The sequence below is a fragment of the Ammospiza nelsoni genome, chromosome 9 (assembly GCF_027579445.1).
Source record: "Ammospiza nelsoni isolate bAmmNel1 chromosome 9, bAmmNel1.pri, whole genome shotgun sequence".
Taxonomy (NCBI): Eukaryota; Metazoa; Chordata; class Aves; order Passeriformes; family Passerellidae; genus Ammospiza; species Ammospiza nelsoni.
The window spans coordinates 25,374,625-25,399,163 of NC_080641.1; the positions used below are offsets into that span (position 1 = coordinate 25,374,625).

General features: G+C 53.0%; 2 protein-coding genes across 4 annotated transcripts; one reads left to right on the plus strand and one right to left on the minus strand.

Moving 5' to 3' along the window:
• Nucleotides 1–34: 34 nt before the first annotated feature.
• Nucleotides 35–5,451, plus strand: CDC20 (cell division cycle 20). 2 transcript variants are annotated; one of them, XM_059477986.1, is made up of 11 exons: nucleotides 35–252; nucleotides 569–765; nucleotides 1,310–1,455; nucleotides 2,077–2,173; nucleotides 2,700–2,828; nucleotides 3,178–3,374; nucleotides 3,703–3,797; nucleotides 4,125–4,356; nucleotides 4,467–4,592; nucleotides 4,761–4,878; nucleotides 5,188–5,451. In XM_059477986.1, the coding sequence occupies exons 1-11, from the start codon at nucleotides 206–208 to the stop codon at nucleotides 5,364–5,366; spliced, it is 1,563 nt and encodes a 520-aa protein (XP_059333969.1). In that variant the 5' UTR covers nucleotides 35–205; the 3' UTR covers nucleotides 5,367–5,451. The 2 variants fall into 2 exon arrangements, with proteins under 2 accessions (XP_059333969.1, XP_059333970.1); XM_059477987.1 differs by lacking the exon at nucleotides 35–252 and adding an exon at nucleotides 299–344.
• Nucleotides 5,452–8,611: 3,160 nt separating this feature from the next.
• Nucleotides 8,612–22,613, minus strand: ELOVL1 (ELOVL fatty acid elongase 1). Of its 2 annotated transcripts, none has more exons than XM_059478595.1 (8): nucleotides 22,594–22,613; nucleotides 12,305–12,366; nucleotides 11,675–11,865; nucleotides 11,429–11,509; nucleotides 11,166–11,222; nucleotides 10,733–10,838; nucleotides 10,446–10,582; nucleotides 8,612–10,043 (listed from the first exon to the last, which is right to left on the minus strand). In XM_059478595.1, the coding sequence occupies exons 2-8, from the start codon at nucleotides 12,348–12,350 to the stop codon at nucleotides 9,789–9,791; spliced, it is 873 nt and encodes a 290-aa protein (XP_059334578.1). In that variant the 5' UTR covers nucleotides 12,351–12,366; nucleotides 22,594–22,613; the 3' UTR covers nucleotides 8,612–9,788. The 2 variants fall into 2 exon arrangements, with proteins under 2 accessions (XP_059334578.1, XP_059334577.1); XM_059478594.1 differs by lacking the exon at nucleotides 22,594–22,613 and adding an exon at nucleotides 14,210–14,345.
• Nucleotides 22,614–24,539: the final 1,926 nt, after the last annotated feature.

Genomic DNA, 24,539 nt, shown 5'->3' on the forward strand with positions numbered 1-24,539 from the left:
CGCCCCCGGCCCGGATCGCCCCGCCCCAGCAAGAACGCTCCGCCCTCATCCCGCCCCCGGTCCCGCCCCCTCTCTGCACGCGCCCAGCGTCCCGCCCCGTCCCGTGGCTCAGCCAATCGCGTTGCGTCGCGCGGCCGTCGCCTGGCAGCGCGCGGCCGTTGGGTTTGAAGCGGCCAACCGGGGCCCCGTAGGCGCGCCGTTTAAAATGCTGCGGAGCGGGCGGGGTGGGCGAGCGGAGGCGGCGCGGTCGAGGTGAGCGTGTCACAGGGCCGGAGAGGCTGTGGTGAGGCGGGCGAGGGGAAGGGAGCATGTCGCTTATCGGAGAGAGCCCCAAAGGGCGGCTTGTAAGGGGTGTCGGCTGATAGAAAGGACCCCCGAGGAGAGGAGGGAGGGCGTATCGGCTGATGGAAAGCGTTCCGAGGAGCGGTTGGGGAGAGTGGGGGTGTCCGTTGGCGGGGAGGAGCGGCCGGAGCGCTTGTACGGTCCGGTGGTGGGGAGGCCGGCGGGGCTGTCGGAGTAGGCTCAGCCCGGACGGTGGGCACGGTTAACGCCGCCCGCCCGCCTGCAGGACCATGGCGCAGTTCCTGTTCGAGGCGGACCTGCACGGGCTGCTGAAGCTGGACACGCCAATCCCGAACGCGCCGCCTGCGCGATGGCAGCGCAAGGCCAAGGAGAGCGGCCCCGGGCCCAGCCCAGTCGGCGTGTCGCCCATGAAACCGGCCAATCGCTCCCACAGCTCCAGCAAGACGCCGTCCAAGACACCCGGTGAGCGCCGGCCACCAGCGGCAGAGGTTGAGTGCGGGAGCCTCGCCCAGGCTGCACGTCTGTAGCCATGGGGCTCTGGGCTCCCTGCCACGCTGCCCTACCGGCTGCTGCTCAGGCAGGAGGAGGTGGGCTGTGCTCCTGACAGCCACCCACCTCCTTGCCAGCATGAGGGGCAGAGCTCTGAGCCCTGGGGCTGGCGAGTTGTTGTTCGCCCAGCTGAGCCTTGCTGGCACAGCTGCATGCTGGGACAAGTGTGGGCGGGACTGTCAGCTGACAGCTTTACATCCTGTGAGCGTTTTTGTATCTTCCCCTTATCTCTGGACTCTGGAATTGTTGCACTAGACCCAAGGAATTGCACCACACAGTCCCTAACCAACTTGGTGGCAAGGAGGAAAATATAAGTTAGTTGTGACTGGGTGGCATGAGATCTGAGTCCTACTTTTCTGGTGGGTGTGATGTGGAAGAGTGTTGGGTTTGCTCCCGTGAATGCTCTAATACAGGCTGTTAAATAGCTGTAAGACAATATTTTCATATGCAAATGCAGGTAAATCTGGATCCAAAATTCAAAGCACCCCCACAAAGCCTGGGGGGGATCGCTACATTCCCAACCGCAGCACTATGCAGATGGAGATGGCAAATTTCCTCCTAACCAAAGAAAATGACCCTGCTGAGGATTCCCCTACCAAGAAGGTGAGCATGTTGCTAAGTTACAATTACTTCAACAGCTACTACTCCTTCCTGCCCCTTTACAGAGCAGGTTCTATCGAGTGGACACACGAGACTGACAAGTCCCAGCCATCACTACTTGCAGCTCTGGGCTTCAGGAGCGTAGGATGAGATTGAAGCTGTAGAGACTACCATGGACTCTAGGCCTATGCTGCTTCTGGTAGCAAAATTTAGCTTTTGACTAATGAGATTTTAAAATGTAGCAGGCAACAAAAACACAAAGCTGTGAGCCTATGCAAAGTGAAAATGCTGGTGGTAGCTATTCTAGGACAATGTCTCCACAGGGAACACTTCTGGAATGTTTTACACTGTGTTCTGAAATCTGTTTATGAAGCATTTGGTTGCTTTGTGGCTGTGGCTTTTCCCACTGGCAATGACACTGAATTTGCCATTGTGTGAAAATGTGAGCAGGACGATGTATGAAAGTCTGAGGAAAAACTGCTTTGACCTGCCTCTGTGTGACTGACCCTTGCAGCACAGTCAAACATCTTCAGATTCTAAGAGAAGGGGACTTAGGTGTCTGTTTAAATTGCATTGTGGGAGTTGTTTTAGATGCATTGCACTGAGAGTGATTTGTCTCTGTAGGAGCAACAGAAAGCCTGGGCAGTGAATCTGAATGGGTTTGATGTAGAAGAGGCAAAGATCCTCCGCCTCAGTGGAAAACCACAGAATGCTCCAGAAGGTATGATACAGGGTCTGTGTGAGCTGAATCAGCAGGAGAGATCAGGTCAGGGGAACAGCAACACAGAGGCTCTGTGTGTGGTCATAGGAGAAATCAGCTGGTTTCTGAGAGCTGTACAGGCTGGAGTCTCCTTTCTTAAGGTTCCTGAGGTGGAGGGAGGGCATAACAGTTACAGTGAATTTATTTAGGAAAGTTGTTATGACTGCCAGTTGGTCACCTGTACTGCAGGTTCCAAACCTTCATGAAGTCTGTAAGAGCATCAAACTCTCTGCTGTGCACTTTCTAGCTTAAACTGCAACTAAGTAGAATGGGATTCAAAAACCCAAGTGTTTGTTAAATTTGTTTCCATGAATGAGGAAATTGTTGCCCCTGTGCAGCAGTTCATCCTGCCAGTGATTTTAGTGCACTGCACACTTGTGTTTCTCTTAGGACTTTATTTTCACTCCAAGGGATTCCTAGTTGGGTGAGCAGCACTCAGCTGGGAGGAAACTAACTCAGGTTAACAAACCTGTTCCTCTGCACACAGGCTATCAGAATAACCTGAAAGTGCTTTATAGTCAGAAAATGACACCTGGATCCAGCAGGAAGACTAGCAGATACATTCCCTCAAACCCAGACCGGATTTTGGATGCACCAGAGATCCGCAACGACTACTGTAAGTAGGCTAGAGGGTTGAGTGCTGGACATCCAGAACATTCTGCACTGGATTGCTGTTCCTAGGACAGTGTAACTGGGCTGTCTGTATTATTTTGTGTACCCAGGCTAGCACAGACCACTTCTGCAGTGTCCCTGTGTGGCCTTACAGGGACAGTGGTCTAGGGCACTGTGTAGATGCCTTGGAGCAGGGTACATGGCCCCAGCAGCTGGGCATAGTGACACTCAGAAGGCTGCCCCTCACCTGTACGTGTGTGCACATGCACCCACACCTGCTGCATCAGCACGGGTGAAGGGCAGGGCTCTCTAGCTAAGCATGGTGTGACCTGCATTGCTCTTTCAAATTGTAGATCTGAATCTCATAGACTGGAGCTCCCAGAACTTCCTGGCAGTGGCTCTGGACAACTCTGTTTATCTGTGGAATCATGATACTGGGGAGATTATCCAGCTGCTGCAGATGGAGCATCCAGATGTGTACATTTCTTCTGTGTCATGGATTAAAGAAGGAAACTACCTTGCTGTCGGCACAAGTAGTGCTGAAGTTCAGGTGAATGCAAGAGTAAAACTAGAGGTATTTTCTAGGGATTGACAGAACTGTGGGGCCTTGGAATATAACCTTGGGTGGCAGAGGAAGGATGCCATGCACCTGACTTGTCTTCCCTGGTGTGGGGTGGAACTGCTCAGTGTGCAAGGCAGGGTTTGGTTTGGGGGCTTTCTGATAAGTAGCATTACCTTCTGTGCTATAGTCATGAGATAGACAATTTCTCTGTTCCCTTACTGAGAAAGCTGAATGCCAGAGCCTGTGCAGCGAGGTTCCTAGGGCATAGAAACAGGATTTGGTTTCTTCTGAAGAACTTTTTGCTTTACCTCTCTAGCTATGGGACGTTCAGCAGCAGAAACGTCTCCGAAACATGACCAGCCATTGTGCCCGTGTGGGAACCCTCAGCTGGAACAGCTACATCCTCTCCAGGTAAAGCAGTGGGTCAAGGGCAGCTCCCAGTTGTTGCAAGCTCCTATCCCTCAATCTATGTGTGGCATGGGTTAGGGATGGCAGAGAGAAGTTTGTCCTGGCTTGGGATTCTTACTCAGCCTTATCTGTTGGAGCCTCTTTCCTGTATTGCAATTTGTGCTGAAGTTGTAAAGAGCTTGTGTGGGTGTTTCACTCACACCAATAGACCAGTGTTGCTGGTAACACTGGTTGAAACCCAGTGGCAGGTATAGCAGTCTTGCAACAACAAAAATGGATTTGGGTGAAAATGTGCAGCCTGACCCTGCAAGCCTTCTCTTTTCTCTGCAGTGGTGCACGGAATGGGCACATCCATCACCATGATGTCAGAGTGGCTGAACATCACGTGGCCACCCTTGCTGGCCACACACAGGAGGTGTGTGGACTCAAATGGTCTTTAGATGGGCGCTACCTGGCCAGTGGTGGCAACGACAATCTGGTGAACGTCTGGCCATGCACCCAAGGTGGGGGTGGAGACTTTGCTCCCATACAGACCTTCACTCAGCACCAGGGTGCTGTCAAGGTGAGCACAGAGCTGCCATGGGCAGATATGTGTGGTGCAAAGCAGGCATGCAGCACTGGCTAGGTGCAGGTTGCCTCTTGTATGTTTTAAAATGAACTCTCCTCTCTCAGGCTGTGGCGTGGTGCCCATGGCAGACGAATGTTCTAGCCACTGGAGGTGGCACTAGTGACAGACATATCCGCATCTGGAACGTCTGTTCTGGTGCCTGCCTCAGTACTGTTGATACCCATTCCCAGGTGAGATATGAACATCAGCTTGGACACAAACATCTTCTGGCAGCACACCTACACAGCTGCTGGCTCCTCAGGCCCAGAGGCATGGGGAAGGAGGGGATCATGCTCACCTCTGAGTAGTGAGCATCAGCACAAACACCCTGTCTCACCTGTGTCACTGCCTCTTTGCAGGTGTGTTCTATCTTATGGTCAACTAACTACAAGGAGCTGATTTCAGGCCATGGATTTGCACAAAATCAGCTAGTTATATGGAAATATCCAACAATGGCCAAAGTTGCAGAGCTGCAAGGTAGGTGGACAGGGCCTGGGTGGGGGGGGGTGCTGTTAGAGGTTGAAGACAGCTGCACTCCTTGGTTTGAGCCTGCAGCATCACTGATACAGGACAGTATCTGGGGCCATGCTGCTAGGAGTAAAGCATGCCCACGGGCTGTGGAAGAGATACCATTGCTCCAAGTGTATGCTTGGGGTCTGAAATCACGCTGCCACAGCCAGTGGGGGGACAGCTATGCAAGCTGGCAGGGCTCATGGGAGCATACAGGAGTAAATGTGCATGTGCTGATCAGCTCAGCCCTGATTGCACACTCCTTCTCCTCCTCAGGCCATACTGCTAGAATCCTCAACCTGACCATGAGCCCGGATGGTACAACAGTAGCATCAGCAGCTGCTGATGAAACGCTGCGGCTCTGGCGCTGTTTCGAGATGGACCCCATCAAGAAGAAGGAGAAAGAGAAAGCAAACTGTGCCAAAAGCAGTATTATTCACCAGAGCATCCGCTGACACCATGGGATTGTTGTGGGGAGGGGGATATTTTTTGTTTAAATGCTGTACAGTATTTTAAATGTTAATAAACTACTTAACTTGACTTTTCCTTAATGGAGTCTGATGGAAGAAAAAGCCATGGCTCCTAAACTTAAATCCTTCTCCCTGAGGCTGGGGATCTGGGCAAGGAGTGGAGACCTAGGTCTTAAGGGCCAGTTTACAGGCCCCTAAGCTTAGCACAGCCTAGCAGAAGGATGCTGTGCAAGGGCTGTACTTCTGTTTCTGTCCTAGTGGAGACAGATATGTCACCTGCCCCATCTAGGTGCTGACTACAAGCACAGCAGTTCCACCACGGGCTCAGCTGAAAGCACAGCATGGCTGTAGCCTCAGTTAGTGTTGTCCTGGCCTATCTCACAACCACAGGGCCCTTATTGTGGTTCTGCAGGCACATCTCAGTTTGTCTTGTTTGCTACAGGCAGCCATCACTGCCTGCTTATGGTGCTGGAGTAGAATAGCTTTAGGAAAAAAAGGAGGGGGGGGAAACATAGAGCAACAGCTGTAATCACCCCAAATCTGGAAAGGGGCTGGCACTGGCATAAAGCCTGATGCAAAACAAAAGGTTAGCTGACACTGCCACAGCCAGCCTGGCTGTCATGCAAGAGCCACGCAAAGCACCACCAACCCTGTGCTTTGCCTTCAGTCACGTATCCTTCCAACAACTCTGATCTCTCTTCCCCTCCTGCTGACAGGAAGCCCTGGTGCCTCACTGAGGCTTCATGCAGGGGAGCAGGCACCAGGGCTCAGCTCACATTTATTGGAGCTTGACTCCCCTACACTTGGAAAAATGACTTTTGTCCAGCCTGAACTGTGCTGGAGTAAGTTGCAGGAATCATATTTGAGCCCTTACCTGACCAACAACCAGCTCAGCCATGCTGCTTTGCATGGTGGAGCCACAGTGTCTGAGGTTGTAGGGCTGCACCAGACCCATCAAGCCTGTCCTTCAGCTGCCACCAGCATTGCCAGGGGCTGCTGGGGACACTGCACAGCTGATAAGCACCTTGGCCTGTGCAAAGCAGCTCCACCAAGCCTGTGCCTCCCATCAGCCCTCAGTGATTAACTGAGGGTGGATTATTAACTGCTTTCACCTTTCCCTCAGCACAGTACCACACTGTGCCTAGCACCAGCTCTGCCTCCTGAGCCTTACAGCAGTGGGAACCTTCAAAGGTTCCAACTTGTGATCTGCCAAGGCCAGTCAGTGTGTAACCACACCCACCAGAGCACATCCCCCCCCACCACACACAAAGCTGATATGGGGGGCACAGTCTCAAAAAACAACAACTGAGCCAGCACCTTCCCAGCAGTGCTGCTGGTGCATCCCCATCAGGCCACTTGGGGACACGAATCCTCGGGCCACAGCTGTCTCTAAGGGGGAAGCAGGCAGGAACCCAAGATGCAAGGCTGGGCTCTTCCACAGAGCTGTGCTGCTGTTGTAGGAGCCCTGTCCCACACCCCTGCACTTGGTGCTGGGAGTTAGCACAGACTTGCCCTGTAGGGCCACAGCTGATTAGGCCTTGCCTGGTCCCTGACCTGGAAGGAAAGCTTTATATGCCAAAAAGTCGCTGTCATTTTTTCAGTCCCATGTAAAAGCAGCTCAGCTTTCTCACAGACTCTTTCTTTCTCCTTAGCACATGCCCCAGACCCAGATACTGTGCATTACACAGCCCTTAGAGGACATCTGAGCATTACTAGAGAGTAATGATACTGCAGGGTCTTTGACCCCATGCTGGTCTCTTACAGTCCTGGAGTGAGGAGGAGCTGAGGAAGGAAGTGGGCACTGATCCAGCAGGCCCAGTAAACACAGCCCTATAAGGTGTGAATTCAGTTCACAGCATGACAGCATATTAATTACCAAGTGCCATGGCCAGCCCATAGAAGAGCACAGCTAACAGGAACAATTGGAGGAAGGGAGAGCAGAGCACATGCAGGGAACAGCCCATTCTAAAATACCAAGCATAAGTAGTTTAAAGCATTGTTACTATTTTGGGCAAAAGCAAAGACAATCCTGTCTTTAGCCAGAGCCAGCAGGAGGGGAGAAGGAGGCTTGACAGGAAAAGGTCCATGTCAGCTGGACCATCACCTACAACTCCTGAAGTGGTGACTTCTGAGCACTGACCTAACGTTACACACCACTTCAGCATGGACAAGAACAAATTCTCATCCAAGTCTTTACTCCCAGAGAAGCATCAACAACTGGGAGAACACTGCATGACTTCTTACACACAAGGACATTGAGTGCTGTAGAAGCAGGTGATGGCTGTGTGCAGCTTAGGCATATTAGTCACACCAGTTCAGGGCACTTGAAGATGTTTTCCTACATTTCAGAGCATGGCCTTGAGGTGTACAGCAGCCTAGGTCAGATCAGCAGAGCTCTCTCACACCAGGCTCTGCTCCAGGGCTTTAGCTGGACATCCACCAAAGCCCTCCCACCCCACAACCCAACCCTACAGTGAAACTCAGCATCTGGAGGCTGCTGATCTAACACATTCCTCCCAGCCACATGCTGCCCAGCTGGCTCCCCACTCTTCTTCCCAGGCTTGAGTCAGCACCCAGGCTGCCCTCTGCTCAAGAGGGCCCCAGTCATGGGGGGATGGGAAGGCAGCCCTACACCCCAACAGCACCAAAGGGACCCCAGAATGAGACAGTTGGAAAAATAACAAAGCCCAGCCAGGCAAAGACATACTTCTGCAGCAAAAACAAGACAGCAACATTAACATTCCTCTGACCAACCTGAGCTACATTGTGCACAGATCCATGCTGCAGGGGCATTCACAGATAGCAGTTTTTGCTTCAGCAGATTCAGAAAGCAACAAACTGCTGTTTCTCAAGCACTCAAGTTTCCTAAGTCTCTATTCCCTGCTCTGCCATACCTCAAATCCCCATAATTTCTGAAAAGCAGCAGTTCCTCCTGGGCAGGTGGCCCAGGGCCCAGCCCACACTCCACCCCAGCCATTTTTTGACAGGGTGGAGTCACTCTCACAACAGAAGCCTTGACACACATCCAGCCCTGAGCAGTGCTCTACCAAAACAGTTGGAAACAATCTGCCATCTGCTTCATCAGCACACAACCATCACCCTCTTCCCCCAGCACAAACCTGCTACACCAGCTGCTTCTCCCAGCCCTGCCTTCAACCACGCTGGGCAGGACCAAGCACCTGGAAGAGCTTTGGCTTATATTGAGACAAGAAAACAAGAGAACAGAGCCATTTCTCCTTCTGTTTGTTTATTTGTGATAGAAGAGCAGCCCAATCTGACAGGGCCTGGCTCCTTCACCTCGTCCTCGAGGCCATCAGCATGTTTTGGTTACAATCAGAGCAGGTGTTGGGCACCAGGCCAGGAGAACTGCTGCACTGCCTTGCTGAAGGACAGAGCACATCTTCACACAGGCCCAGTCAGATCCACAAAGGCAAGAGGTGCTCACTTAAAACTGCCCTATACTGTGCTCAGGCTAGGCCAGAGCAGGGCTGGATCTGAGCAGGAGAGCCCAGGAGCTGATTTTAGGGGCACTTATTGCTCAAGTCTTGAATGAACAGGAGTGGAAGTAGTCCAAGACTTGGCTGAGCTTGGTCTCCCCCACTATGGAGCAAGCCACCAGCTGCCTTAGAGGATCAGGTAAGTGTGGCTTAAGCCCACACTGAGCACCCAGCCCAGGCACAAGGACAGCAAGGCAACCTGGGTTTATCACAATGGGGAAGCCTTTCAGGCTGTCACAGCCCCTGCTATGTACTAGGCACAGGGCATGGGTACCGTACTGGGCAGGTCTGGGCCCTTAGGTCCCACAAGTACTGCCCCTACGTTCTCCACTGACACCTGGGCACAGATATGCCAGGGCAGGGCTCCCAAGCTGGGCACACAGGGACCAGAAGGGACATGCAGCACTGTGGCATGGAACAAAGTGGCACAAGGCATCGTAGAGCAGGAGCACTCACATGAGCTGGCAGTAACGAGCAGCCAGGGATGAATCTGCTCATCCATACAAGCTCTTGTGAGACAGGGAAGAGGAGAGGGCACCAGGACAGGAAGCAGTCTCTTCTTTTGGTCCTACTCAGAAGGAAATGGCCCCTAGGCAGAAGAGCCAGATGTAGGCACTTGGGGAAAGTTCCTTTGGAAACACTGGAATGGGACTGCAGCCCCACAGCTGTGATGCAGGCAGCTGCCTCTCTGCTCAGCAACACTGAGAAACAGCACAAGCCCTCCCAGGAGCAGAAGTGGCCCATGGCTGCTCAGAGCAGAGGGGCTGAGCATGCAGACAGGGGGCAGCAGGACTGGGCACAGGGGTACAACAGTCTGTAGGCACTTGGCTAGTGGCACCCAGGAGCAGAGGGACAGGTCCCAGCTGCCTCTGCCCCGGGGCTCTCATTGGCTCTGGGAGCACTTTACCCTCTAGTTGGCTTTGACCTTGCCATTGGTGACAGTGCCATTTTCATGGATGCTGCTACCGTTGTGCTGGGCTGCTTGTTGAGCCACCCTGGGCAACCGCTTGCCCTTGGTGTAGGACTGGTACCAAAAGTTGGAGAAGAGGATGAAGAAGATGGTCCCATAAATCCAGATAAGGTGGATGAAGATGGGGAACTGGTATTGGCAGTTGGGCATGAAGTAATACTGGGAGATGTGGACGGAGACAATCACAAACTGTGCCTGGGAGCAAGGCAGAGTAAGAACAAGTTATTAATGGGAGCAGGGTCAGGGAACCCACTAGAGACCTTATTTTTAAAGGCAACACCTATACTCCTTTCCCAGTCTAAAGCAGAGTTCCCTATAGTGAGGCATTCAGCAGCAGCTGGAAGAGGCAGGCACAAGTCTCAGAGCAGCATGTGCCTCACCCTCCCAGCACAGCTACAGCCCAGGAGCTGAACAGCATCCACACCCCAACCAGGCTGGTAGGGCTATCAGAGGCCCACAGTGGGGCAGAGCTGCTAAAAACTCAGAGCAATATGCTACAGAGGAGACTGCTGCTGCTGGGGCTGCACCTTTCAAAGGTACAAGGGCTGGTCTGCCCTTCACATCAGGCACATGCTCTGCTCTAGCACACAGACTCACCAGCTGGATGGCTGTGATGTGCTTCTTCCACCACAGGTACTTCTGAAAGGCAGGTCCTGCTGCTGAGAGCCCATAGTAGAAATACATGACAACATGCACCATGGAATTGATCATGGCATGGAACGAGCCCATTCCTCCTGTTAAGATAGATTTTCTTAGTGTAAGTCAATACTCCACAGCAATCAGCCCTACACAGAGCTGCTAAGAGCCCAACAGGGCCAAAACCCCTTCTCAGCATGCTGGGGTAACTCTACCCAATCCCTGCACCCAGACAGCTGCCATCTTACCTGGACCAAACTTGGCTCCCCACCACCAGCTCCATGGCAGAACAGAGTGGTGGAAAAGGTGCAGGAATGTGACCTGCTCATTCTTCTTCCGCAGGACAAAGATGACCTGCAATGAAAGCCCAACAGCATTAAGAACCTGCAGCCTGGGAGCAGCTAGAGTAGGCTGGGCCACTAATCCAGTGTGTGCTCTCAACGATACTTCCCTCCCCCCCCACTCATTGTCATTGCCCATTAGGTCACCCCACAGCTTCCAGAGCTGAAGCATGTAAAGAGTGGCCTCAGCACCAACATTCCAGGGTGGCCTCCTTGGCAGTGATGCCAGACAGAAGCACTACCAGGTCAGACTGGAAGGGCTGCAAAAGCACCTACCCCAAATACACTGGGCTCAGCTCCCTGCCCAGCAAGTGGTGAAAAGGCCTTCTCAGTAACTCACCGTGTCTGTCAGTTCAATGAACTTGGAGAAAACAAAGAGCCAAGCAACACTGACCATCTGTAACAGAACAGGTTAACATCAGAGACCTGCCTCAGCCTGAACAAGCCCAGAGAGTGAAGGGCTTCATACAGTTATCCCGGCATGAAAACAAGGCCCAGAGACTACACATCCTCTGCCTCAGGAAAGGCAGGAGCTGTGACCCTGCCATCCAAATAGAAGCACTAAAGCTCCCCCCACTTATCTGGAGAGGGATGAGAACTCACCCTGAGGGCCTTGGGGTCCTGTGAGAAGTCCACAGGGTCACATCGCCAGGTGTACCCAGTGAGCCACCCTGCCATCAGGAACTGCAACAAGAGCATCATCAGGGTGAGGCCTAACACATCACCCACTGCACATCAAGTTCTGCACAGAAGGGCAGGGAACAGCCAGGACTGAAAAGGGCTCCCCATCACCCACACAGCCTGCACACACTGCTTTACACATGTCTGACCAAGCTACCAATAACTCACCTCATAGACTATGTAAAGGGAGAGTCCCACCAGAAAGAAGTTGTATAGCACCATGAACTTCTTCAGGTTTAGAGGCTTCCTGTTGGCCATTAGCCGAGGACCCAGGGATAGGACAAAGTAGACATATCCCAGAAGGATGCCCATCACAAGGAACGGGGACTGCATCAGCGGGTAGTCAGCGATGCGGGGGTCTGCAGAGAGAGCCACAGAGCACAGCAGTCAGCATCCTCAGCCCAGCCTGCTGCCAGCACTGCTACTGCCACAGGGGAGGCAAGGGCATGGCAATCCTACTCCAGGACATGAGTGCAAGTAGGGAAGCAGTCTGGAAGCAGAGGCTGGTGTAGTCAGACTCAGCACAATATAGCCTGAAGCCATGCTGCAGGGCAGCCTGGAGATCATCTGCCCAGGAGAACACAAGTGCCCCAAAACAATTGACACAGGCACTGATGCAAGACAGCCTCATAACAGGCAGCACAAAACCCCCAGAGTTGCATCTGTCTAAGGGCAAAGGCAGGATGCAGTTACACCAAGGGATGCTTCAGGGATGACAGACCACTCCCCAGTGCCTCTGGCACTAAAGCATGTAGTGCATGCTGCCTGTCTGATAGCTGGGCAGAGCCAAACACTGACCTGCTTTCTTCATGAAGTCCTGGTACATAGTCACAATCCCCTCCATGGTGGTGGCAGTGTCTCTGTGGAAAGAGGCAGGGAAGATCAAGAAGCTGTTCTCCCAGGACAGCAGCCTACAGAGCACAGCCCTGCAGATCAGTAAACCCCAAGCCCAATTTCAGAGAAACAGTCATGCATCTGCCCAGTGTTGCTTTCAGCTGATCACACACCAGAATCCACTTTCCAGCTGAGCTACAGGCCACCTCACTTCTCACAGAGCCTGGCTCTGTTTTTCCCCAGCTCTGCTGGGAACACCATCATCAAATGCCAACAGTCCTTCCCTTCACTCAAGGCAAGAACCCAACATTTCAAGCCAGCTAGGAAAGCTTCCAACCTCAGCACTGTATCTCCAGCCCCTTAATCTTGCTCCTGCTGTACAGGCTCAAGCATTATCACCCACAAGCACCATGACATTGCCAGCAGCATTGGCAGCCATACCACTCAGCACACTTGTCTGTCTGACCCTGGAGCAGAGATGCAGGGCTGGCCCACACTCTCCACAGCACAGTGCCTTTGTGGTCAGCTTTGGGCTCCTGCCAACTGATTGCCACCACAGAAGCAGCACACCATCACTGGCAGCCCCATTACATGAGGAAGGAAATCCATAGGTTCAGAAACAAACATCAGTTTCTGATGTCTAAGTTCCTGGTTCCACATCCCTGCACAAAACCCTCTGGAAAAGAAACTACTACCACATAACCTAGTACCTCAGGGGCCAGGTGCATCCTGCTTGGCAATGGCATTGCCACTCCCTTCCAGACAAGAGAAAGCCATATGATGGAAGGCTGCAGGGAGAAGGACTGGCACTCCCCACACTTGCTCATCCTCAGTATGAACACACACCAGAAAGTGATCTAGGCAGATGCTCTCCAGAAAAGCAGGAAGGGCTCTCACTGTTGCAGGCAAGTGTTAAACACCCTCACCCCTTCCCTGTGCTCCCCAACCTCTCCCCAGCCCACAGGACACCAGAGCAGCAGGAAGGGAGGCAGAGCATAGGCCCAGCCTCACCTGACTCATCCATCTGCAAGGGAGGCATTCCCCACAGCTGCTACCAGACACTCCACCTACCCCTTCCCTCCAAGAAGGTGCACTGGAGTCACAGCCCACATATGGCCTGGGGAAATGGGTGCCCAGCCCAGTCATCCCAGGAGGTATATTGCTGCCACCACCAGGAAGCACATGGCCTCTTCCAGACCAGCAGCCAGCAAGCTGAAGCCAGAGGTACCCCTCTTCCCAGCAAGGTCCCTGAGTACTCAGCAGCCATTGCCACCTCAAGCCCTCACCAGCCAACACCAGCACTGCTCCTTCAGCCTCACAGCAAGAGGAAGAACTCGCTGCCATCTTTGCTGCAGGCAGGGTGGCAGCAGACACTTCCTGTGCAGAGCTACCAGGCACCTCCATGGCAGGCTTTGCCAGCAGTAATCTTCAGGGAGGCCTGGCACACACCATTCTGGCTCACCATTCCCTGCAAATCAGTTTGGTGCAGCGGTGGTGCTGGCTCTGTGCCTGCCCAGTCATCCCCTCCGCATTCCTCCAGACCGGGGAGTGCCACCTAACCTTTGCAAGGGCAGCAGGCAGGAAGAGGTCTCCTCCTTCACCTCCATCCTCCAAAACACCCATTCCCCCAAGCAAGGCTCCAGAGCAGCCTGCACAGCCATGCAGCCCAAGGACAGAGCCCAAGAAGTTTTGCTGTGTTTCAGAAAGCACAGAAGGTGGCTCCTTGTGCCATCTTGGAGGCAGATAGAGCAATAGGGCAAAGCCCATTTAGGACTGATCCCCCCACATATCAGGGGCACCTCAGCAGCACAGTACCTGTTCACCCTCCCAAGCAAGGTTTCAAAGGGTTTTATAGCAAGTAATACTCACTTGTAGTATCACCGTGATTCAAGTAATATTTAAAGTTCTGGGCGCTGCCAAGATAATCCACTCACCACGTGCAGCAAAGGCCAGCTGGAAGTGTAGCAGGAACTATTGCATCCTTAAGAGACACTCAAGGCTCAGCTGTGGGAAACACAGTAAGCACAAGTCTGGAAAGCTGCTGAGCTTTATGTTGCTCTAATGGCTAAGAGCAAGCTCCAAACTTGTCTGTCTAGTTTCAGCTTTCAACCACTACATCCAGCTACACCTTTATTTGCTAGATTGAGGAGCCCTCAAGAGTCAGTTCCCAGCAGAGGCACCTGACTATTCAAGGTCTGTGTTTATCTTATCAAGGTGAATGAGTCAGCCTTACTACAGGTCCAGGGCAGAGACAAAAATCCTGCAAGTTCTTGCCTATTTTGAGCAGGCCAGGATGAGAAGAGAGTGCCAGCTGTCTTTGAGCTCAGAGCTGCATCTCACACTGCAGGAACACACTTCAGCTCAGACACTATGGATCACTTCCCTGACCCTGGGCCAAAGTCTCCAGTACCACTGGCCAACTAGGACCCAGCTCAAAACAATGCAGGGGCCATGACAGCTATGCCCCCCAGCAGTGGGAGAAGCCCATTTCAAACTAGGACTGGCACAGAAGTGCCCACCAACATGAACAGTAACAAGTCTGTCTTATTGCTGTTTTGTGAAGCACCTCTGACACTCCTACAGCCACACATGCCACAGGAAGCTGGGAGGCATTGGACTTGTCCTGAACACAGGCTCTGGGCAAGCACCAGGATTTCTACCAACACAAACATAATAAATTATGCTACTAGTAGAATTATAGGCCCTTATGGAAAGGACCTAGAAGTTTTCCTTGGTTTCTCTAGGCAGAACAACATCCTGCTAAATTAAGCTAACAGAGCAACCACAGCTCCAGAGAAACCCCTGAGGTCTTCAGGTCTTTGGGAGACCTGGCATCTGTCCCCAGTGGCATGCTACATCATCCTACATCAAAGTGGCCAAAGTATGCCTTGCTCAGTGAGCAGATGCAGCTATGTCTGGCCCTCCTCTGTCCCTCAAGGGGCAGCCACTGACCTTGGGGAGTTGACAGCTGAGCAGCAAAGTGGGAGTTGCAGGGCACACCCAAGAGTTACCTGCACTAGGCAGGGGGGTGTGAAGTGCACTTGCCTGCCTAAACCATGCCTGCTCCATGCCAGCCTTTCTGCTGCAGGCAGGGGTTTTCCAGCACAGAGCACCAACTGTCCAGGAACCTGAGCTCTTTGACACTTTGAGAGGGGTTCATCATCCAGACAGGCATCAGCTCTTGCTGCACTCCACATCACACACTGTAGGTGTTCACAGCTCAGTGGTTGGATCTGTCCTCTCTGCACATGGGGGACACTTTAACTCCTCCTAAATCCTGACCTTCTTAAGCAAGGAGTTGGGAAGAGATGCAGAACCCAAAACTGAGCCTTGAACATCTGAAGAGAAATCAAGCAAATAGGTCCAAGCATCCCAAATGAGCAGGAGCCCTAGGGGCCCAAACACACCCTAGATGATAGAGAGAAACCTTGCAACACATCTCCTATCTCTCAGCAACAGGGAGTCGCTTCCCCATGTCACACAAAAAGTTCCCACTATTTGCAAACTAGGGTATCAGGCTGCAATCTGCTCCAGTAACCAACATCAAGGATTAAATACTTGCTTACACCAAGCAATGTGTAGACTGCGTATTTCCAGCAAGCTATATAGCTAATTAGTGCAACTTCAGCAGCAACAGCAAGGCCTTTTATGACCAGCCCCAGTGAGGCCACAGCACTGTCAGAACCATGACACTGATAGAGACCAGAGTTGGTTTTGTTAACAGCCTTGCAGGGCACACATCTCCCCACACAACTATCTGCAAGCAACAGACTCTGCCCCAGACATGGAACACTCCTACTCCTCAGCATTCAGGTCAGAAATCAGTCCTGTAATAAGTGCAAAAGCAAACACCCCCATCTCCCCACTAGTTTAATTAAAGGCAGCACCAAAACCATCTGGTAGGTGGCCACAGAGCTGCCACCCCAGGGAGAGCTGGCAGAGGGCCCTTGCTGAACTGGCTGAAGCAGGCCTGGCCCTGTAGGGCTCCCCAGGGAGTAGCAGCCCTCAAAGGTCAGGAGATAATCAGTTGGCCAGATGTGAAACTAACTCACATCCCTGACCTACAGGCTGGCAACAAGGCTTGCTGCCTGATGCAGCTTTGAGCTCCACCACCTCTCAGGAAGGGGCATCTTCCTGCCCCAGCTCCCCACCACAGCACCCACCCAATTGCCTGGCATTCCAGAAAGTCACCATGGGGTCCAGCAAAGGCTGCACACAGCCCCACGTGCCCATGGACTGTATTCCCCTGCACAAGAGTGGAACTGATGAAGCCAGCCACAGACAGGGGTGTGTACTGCACACACAAGGCTGGCACCACAAAACATCACCACCAAGAGCTCACAGCCACAGCTCCAGCAGCTTTCCTGAGCTCATGCACAAGCGAATCCAGCAAGATGAGCAACATGCACATTTATCTGCCCCAAACAACACACAGGCAGCAAGGCAGTCAGAGCAAGACAAGAGAGAGAGAAGGAGCCCAGCCAGCAATAAGCTGCAAACCCCTGTTTTCTATCAGCTCTGTAGGGGGATCACTCTAAGGCTCAAGTGTACAGTGAGGCACAGAAAAGTGAATTTGGATCTCCACTGTCTGCTGCTCTGTGCTCAGTGAAAGGGAGAGGGGCTTGTAACCAGGCAGTACACACTTATTTCACACAGCATCTCCTAACACCAGCTCCAACACATGCAGCAGAGGCCACTCAACAGGAGAGCTGTATTCAAGTACACTTGCATTCCTGCTAATAATTTCAGCCATTCACTGAAGACTCAAGTTAAGATAGCATTGTCCACATGCTTCCAAAGTAATGCTTTTTCTCAAAAGAAATCAGCATAAAGACATGCCTGTCACCAGCTCACCAGCCACAGAAGACAAGTCTGGCAGGACAACCAGAGCTTCTATGTTTTAAGTGTGGAAAGTCACACCAACAGATATGGGCAGTAAAGCCACTCTGCTAGCCTGGCACCTCAGCTCTGAGGACTTGGGGCAAACTCTGATTGGAATTTGAGAACAACCATTCCCAGAACTCCAGTCACAACTTAACTACAAGGACTGCAAGGAAACCTTATGCTAGCAGCACCAGATAAGTTTTCCTATTTGAGCCCTATCCATTAGTCACTTCCTCTGGCTTGCATGCTTCATGCTGAGTGCAAAGGACATGGCTGCCAACCTGGTACCGTGTGCTCTACACCAGCACATTGTGAAGTCAGTACAGGAGGCACTGTGAGGCATAAGGGATGCCAACTCTCAAAGCTGTGATATGTAACAACTCTTGCAAGAGCTGCCATTGCAACCAGTGAGGGAATCACACTGGCTGGGTGCTGCTCCTGGCACATTGGACCCAAGTGGCAGGAAGTGCCCTGCCTGGAGCTGGGCAGTTTCCTCATCCTCACCAAGTGTGTGTTAATACCCTACCACTCTCTCACGCAGTGCCTGTAAAGCCCTGAGGCCTTTGGATAGCATCCTACAAACAGATTAAGCTCTCCCCTTCCCATACTCACTGGAAGCAGGGACAGCAAGAGGAGACTCCCAGATTAGCAGGAGAGCTCTGACTGACAGTCAGTGTGGCACCTCACAAGCTTTCAGGGAAAGGGGGACATCCATTGCAATAGGGTTTGGTAACCTTGTACAAAAATCAAGGCAGATAATCAGAATTCAAGGTCCCACAAGAGCATCCCAAGAGCAGTAAGAGGTTTAACATGCACAGCATACTTTTTGCAGGGGCAGCACCTCCTCAAGCTGTAAAGAGTAGTTTACTCCTTATCACATTCAAAGCTGGCGGCTGCATTTCAGAGAACTGATATCAGTAAAGATGAGTGCAGATGAGATGTGAAAAAAACAAACAGAAAAGGCAACATTAGAAAGAAAATCTGACATAGCAAGGAACAAGGGAATAAAGAAGTGAAGGAAAAAAGAAACAGTATGAGATACCAACAGAAGTGGAAAAAAGATAATTCCTTTCTGAATAACCATATTGATCTGTGTCACTCCCTCATACAGCACCAGGTGAAGGTAGAGATGGCTGAGCTCCCTCTCTGAAGTGAAAGCACCCAGCAGCGCCCCAGAGTGCACAGAGCACGCTCAGGAAGGGCAGAGCTAGGCCAACTCCTAACACCTGCATCCAAAATCAGGTCAGCCTTCTAAAGCCACCTAGCAAAGAAACAGAGTACCTCTATCTGGAGGTGAGACAGGCTGTACCACAGCACTCATCTCTGGTTTTAATCACTATGCAAACGCCTCAATACAAGGCTTCACCTCTCTTCTCACAGCCCTGGCTGTAATCATGACACAGTAATGATCAGTGTGCTCTGCCCCACTCAGGCCTGTGCATTAATTAGACAGGTATAGCAAGACGAGATGGGCATTAAAATCTACAAAGTAAGATGCAGAAAGGAAAGACTCACAAACTCCCTCCAACAGCTTTGACTATTCAAGAAGACCAGGCATGAACCCAGAGACATTTCTCAACAAGACAAGGGGCCACTGCCTGGAACTTACCATGGCACCAGCTTTGGTGCAGGACGTCCACACCAAGAAGGCAGTGCAGTCACACAATCTTCTAACAAGAGAGCAGGACGTTCTCTGACAGAATGAAGATGTCATAGTCCAGTAGCACAGTACATGCACCTAGAACCCAACATGCTTGAGGCTTAATGGTTACCACCTTTGAGGAGGTTCACAGCCTTCCAAGCACAAAGAAAGTGAAGTATGAAGCCTGGCTATCTCACCACAGGTGTAGATTGACCACTCAAAGTCAGTGCACTTGCTTCTATGGCTGTACAGACAGGGAAAGCCTCTACGGTTAAATAGAAGCAGCATGAGTTCTAGAATGTATGTGCACAGAGCAAATCTTAAACTATGAGAGCAAGCTAGCTGGTCTGATCCACAGGCTAAGAGAGCTCCTTGCCACAAAGCTGGAGAACTTGCTGCCAGTGACAGCTCACCACCCCAACCCATCCCAGAGCGAAGAATCGATCCTATGACACGACATCAAGAAACATCAGAGCCAGTTACCACCTCCACCACCCTCAAGCTACTGAAGGCTCAGAATGCAGACAACAGCCTGACGGTGGGGAATAGGCTGTGGCAGCTGCAACTTGTCATCTCTGAGCAACAGCAGCCCCACAACTCCTGCAGGGAAGAGTCCTGGCTCCTGGGGACCGTCTCCTCCCTATAAGAGCCCAAGCTGCCTCACCTGTTTGACTGGCAAGAACCAGACTTTCCAGCCCAAGTACTCCCACCATCTGACAGCCAGCAGGGCACAACTACCAGAACTCCAACACAAAAGCACAGAGCATCTCTTGGGCCATCACAGGCACCACTCCCAGTGTCCCTCATAAGCATCTCAGGCTGAGTGTTCACTGTGCTGTAACCCCCAGCAGAAAATAAGAAAGCATTCACCTGTAACATTCAAGGACAGCACCCAGTAAAGCACCTGCCCCTGAGACCAGTTTCAAAGGTTCCTCAGGATGCAAAGCTTTTCTCCACCAGGAGAGAAAGGAGACACTATCCAACTTCAATAAGCTCCCTTACATATGTTATGAGACACCTCTAGGTCAGAGTGAGCTTTTACTCCTTAGTCTCAGTTTTAACAGTACTTTCATATTAACACTTCTTCCCTGAAAGACCTCATTATCCCCTCCTCCCAAGTGGCTTTCAGGAAACAAAAATAAGAACACAACATAAGGCAGGACCACAGAGGCCCAGGCTGTGTGGGTGGCACAGCTTAATCCCCACAGCAAGATGTAGCAAGTAGATGCTGCAACAACTGGCATCTTGCTGTTTCTCATAGGAACAGGCTATTAGCAGCAGCTCACACCCATGAGCTAGAGGGGCTTCCTAGGAAAGAGGTAAGGCACAGCAACCTCAGCCAGCTGTTGGACTGTAAACTACCCTCAAGAAGCTGCCCAGCAGGTCTGGTGGGAAGGTCAGCTCCATTCAGCTAGGAATCTGCCCTGGCTGCATTCTGGTAGAAGAGAAGGTGGTCAGTTTGGGACAGCACAGCAGGATGGATGCACTGCTGCACAGGCAATCCAGGAGGGGAAGAGATGCTCCAAGGAAATGCACCAGCAGGTAAAGCACCCAGTGTTATTCCATGCTGCCCCCACTGAGCATAGGAAGGAGTATTCGCCCCACTTTTCCCTCCCTGCCTTTAGGACTTCAGAACCGACATGATCAGTCACAGGGAAAGCACCTGACAGCCCCTCTGCAGGCAGCAGCCCAGGCACCGAGGCACAGACTGCCACCCCCAAAGCTTAGCCTCTTGTTGCAATGCCTATTTATGCTGCCTCATTTAGTCTGTTACAACGTAAAAATAAGTAGCTTTCCCAGCTTCCCCTTCGTTACAACAGAGGAACTGGCCCACGTAAAGAGATCTACACACCATGCCCTGAACTGCCAGTGCTTATCGAGCCCGCAGTGGTCAAGGAAGCACAGACCGCTGTGAACGACCAACACCAGTGCCAGGTTAGCCCGAGGCCAGGCAACTGCTGCTACCAGGGGGGTGACAGTGACCTCCTCCTGCTGCTACCAGGGGGGTGACAGTGACCTCCTCCTGCTGCTGCCAGGGGGGTGACAGTGACCTCCTCCTGCTGCTACCAGGGGGGTGACAGTGACCTCCTCCTGCTGCTACCAGGGGGGTGACAGTGACCGCCTCCTGCTGCCGCCGCGTTCCAGAGCGAGGGCCAGCGGGAGGCCAAGCACCTACACGAGCCGGCACTCAAAGCTGACATTGTGTCGCAGCAGCGGGGGAGGCCTGGTACTGCCACCCTGCCCGGGGGAGGAGGGAAGAGCCGTCTGAATGGTTACATTGATGCCGACGGCTGGGGAAAAGAAAGCTGCCCGGCCGCCGGGAGCTGCTCGCGCCCCGCTGCAGAGAAGCCCCAGGAGACCACAGCCCCCAACGAACCCGCGGCTCAGCCCGGTGCCCACGGCAGGAGCCGGGCAGAGCCCCGCTCAGCCTTGCTGCCACCCCTGCCAGTCCCTCTGGCAAAGGCCCCGGCCCCGCTGCCGCCGGAGGGAGCGCCGGGTCCCCCCGCCCGGGCGGTTCCCGGCCCGGCTCGGGTGTGGCGCGGACGGGCCCGGAAGCGGGGCCTGCGCGGCTGGGAAGGGCCGCAGCGGGCCCACAGAGGCCCCGCGCCGCCGCCGCGACGTGTGCGGCTTCAGCCACCTTCCAGCGAGCCCGCGGGGCTACTCCGCTGCCTGTGGAGCTGGGACGATCCCGCCAAAGCGCCAACAGGGCGATGCCGATCTCGCTCCTGAGGCTGCGCAGCCGGCAGTCCCTGAGCCGGGAAGCAGGCGTACCCCGGGCTCGGGCCACCGGCCAGCAGTGGGGAGGCAGCCCCGTCACGGCCGGGACCCAGCGCGGCCTCTGGCAGAGGCCGGTGTTTGTGCCACGGAACACAGCGTGGAGGAACAGTCCTTGCCCCCGGCCGGCCGGGAAGGCATCCCAGCCTCGCATAGAGGGGCCGGCTCTGCCCCGAAGGAGAGCGGCCGACTGCTCAGGGAATGGCACCCTTCCCTGGCACCATGGGTGCGCTGAGACAGCGGCACCAGGCTGTGAGCCAAGGAGCACTACAGCTCCTCACAGGACCCTGTTGCTTTTGAGAAAAAACCACAAACCCAAAAACCACTTCAACACCTCAACTCGGACTCCACTTGCGTCCCTCCGTCTGACACGGGCAGGTTTGCACACCGGTGGATTTACCACACGGTACTGCGGGTGCCCCCCTTTCCGAAGAGGTGACAGCCTCTACAGCCGCACCCAGCGTGATCACCCGCCATGGGCACGTCACAGCACCACAACACCCATCCCACCCATCAGGCCACGGCCTCCCCACCCTTGCGCTGAGGAGACACCACACACCTCCTCCCATGACCGTGAGCATCCCAGGTGAGGGGAAAATGGACATATACACACACGAGCCTCCTCCAGCACACGAGTTAACAGGTGCCAAGCAGCACACGGCATCCCCGGGGCAGGACCCACCATTCCCGGCAGCAAAGCTTAACTCCCCAAAGCAGCTAAACCCTGCTAAGGCCTCCTCAGCATCCTCCGGCTCGGCAACCACCTTCCGAAGCCCCCTCAGCACATCCCAACGACCAGCCTCGACCCACCGCTAACCTCGGACACCTCCACCCAAACTCCCCCTCGCAAACACCCCAAATGACCGCTAGAACAGATCAGACACCCCCAGCCCGGCCCCTGCCAGGCCAGAACGAGCCCCACACCCTCCACCCCACGGCCGCCCGCACTCACCACCAGCCGCACCCCACTCTGCCGCCGCCACGGCCGCCCCCGCCATTAAAGCGGGAAGCCCCGCCCCTTCGTCGTTGCCGATTGGCAGAAAGGGCAGAGTCCCACCCCCGGGGCAGCTGCGGCCAATCAGTGCGCCCGTAGCGTCCCGCCCGTTCCGTGGCCACGCCCACCGCAGTGGGGCTTGAGGGCCCGGGCGGGCTCTGCCTGTGGAGCCGAGCGGTGTGAGGGGAGAGTGGAAAATGGCTGGGAAAGGATGCGGGCTGCGGCAGGGTCAGCGAGCGGTACGGAGGCCTGGTTCGAGGGTGGTGGTGACGGTATGAGGGGGACCCGTACAGATCCTTAAACCTGCGGCTCACAGGCTTTTATCCCCCTCGTGACACCGCAAGAGGCACCGCGAGCTTTCGGAGACACCGGGCAGAGCCCAGAGACGCCGGCCCGGACCGCGGGCAGTTTCCAGAGCGTTTCCGTCCTGTGGCGCCTCCACAGCCAGGCCTATCTGCATCCTAAAACGTGCCCGGGACTGGAGTCGCGCTCATCTGCTCTGAAGGCGTTTTCAGAACTCACTATTCTAATTGTTAGGAATCATCTTCTCATTTCCAGCTTAATTTGATGCACGGCTGGTTAATAAACACTTCTTCCTGTGCCAGCGTTGTAATTTATCTCACCGCGGTCCTGCCTTGGTGTTCATGCTGCAGTGTGTTTGTAGACTGCAATCATCTCCCTCTCAGCCATTACAGGGAAGACTAAACAAGTTTTCCCAGCATTTTCTTACTAGTCTGCCTGTTCCTGCCTCTAATGCCATGGTAGCTCTATTTGCTGTTCACATTTCCTCTCCTGAGGATGGGTGACCAAGAGCAGTTACAGACTTGTGCTTACCTAGTGAGAGTTTCCCACATGGACACAGGCAGGGCTGCATTTGCAGAGGCAGGTCAATGTCTCTTCTGGTGATTTTCTTGCCCTTTTTTGGTGGTACAGCATTCATTTACTTTCCCCTACATTGTTAATGCACTACAACATTCTGATTTCATCAGATTACACCTAATATTTATGTCAGTCCTTAAGGAAAATAATTTATAAAAATATCCACAAAGTACCTCAGTAGTAGCCTGTGTGTCCTGATATGCTCCCTTTCCTCAGTCTTTGCTTCCACTCCTTCCCACATGGAATTCCTGTGCTTGTTTCTGCCCCAACACCTACCATGGTTCCTAACTGGTCCCAAGGTTCAGAGCTGCTTCCCTGGAGGGCACACAGTGCCTTTAGCTTTATAGAAAGAGGTTTTTTTAAGCTATCAAGTTAGTCGACATAATAAATTTTATTTTATCCTCCATTTCGTGCCTGTGTGCTGTGTTACTCTTTAACTGGATACTGTTAACACCAGACTGGGAGAGCCAAAGCAGTCTAGATCGTTTTTTCTTCCTTGTTAAGTACAGGCATCAGCCTTGTTTGTTACTCTTCACTGTTTTTCTTTTTTGTTCTTTTATTTTACAACATTATTTTTAGTTGATTTGTGTTCTAATTCAATGGAAACCCTGCTGCAAAGTTTGTCATGAAATTAGAGATCAGTGGATTCCTTCTCACTCTCTCATACTGGATTATTTTCCACCTTGTATCCTGCATCACATAGCTTTCTCCAAGCATTCCTCTCTCCTCTGGATCCACCCTTGCTGGCAGGCTTGTCAGGCTCTAACAATGAGCCCCAAATTGCACAGCCCAGCCTCTTCCTGCTATTGGAATTAATTTCCAGGTCACTGTCTTTTCTTCTGCTCTGAATGCAATTTATTTCTCCTCTCTTGGTCCTGGACTCTACTTCCCTGTTGTGTCTGCCACCTCCTCTATTATTTCTCTGTGGCATTTGCTCATTAGTTTTTTTCATTTCTACTGCACCTTCTGTTTCACTCCTTAATTCTCCAACACATCTAGTAGATTTCACCATTTTACTTCTCCTC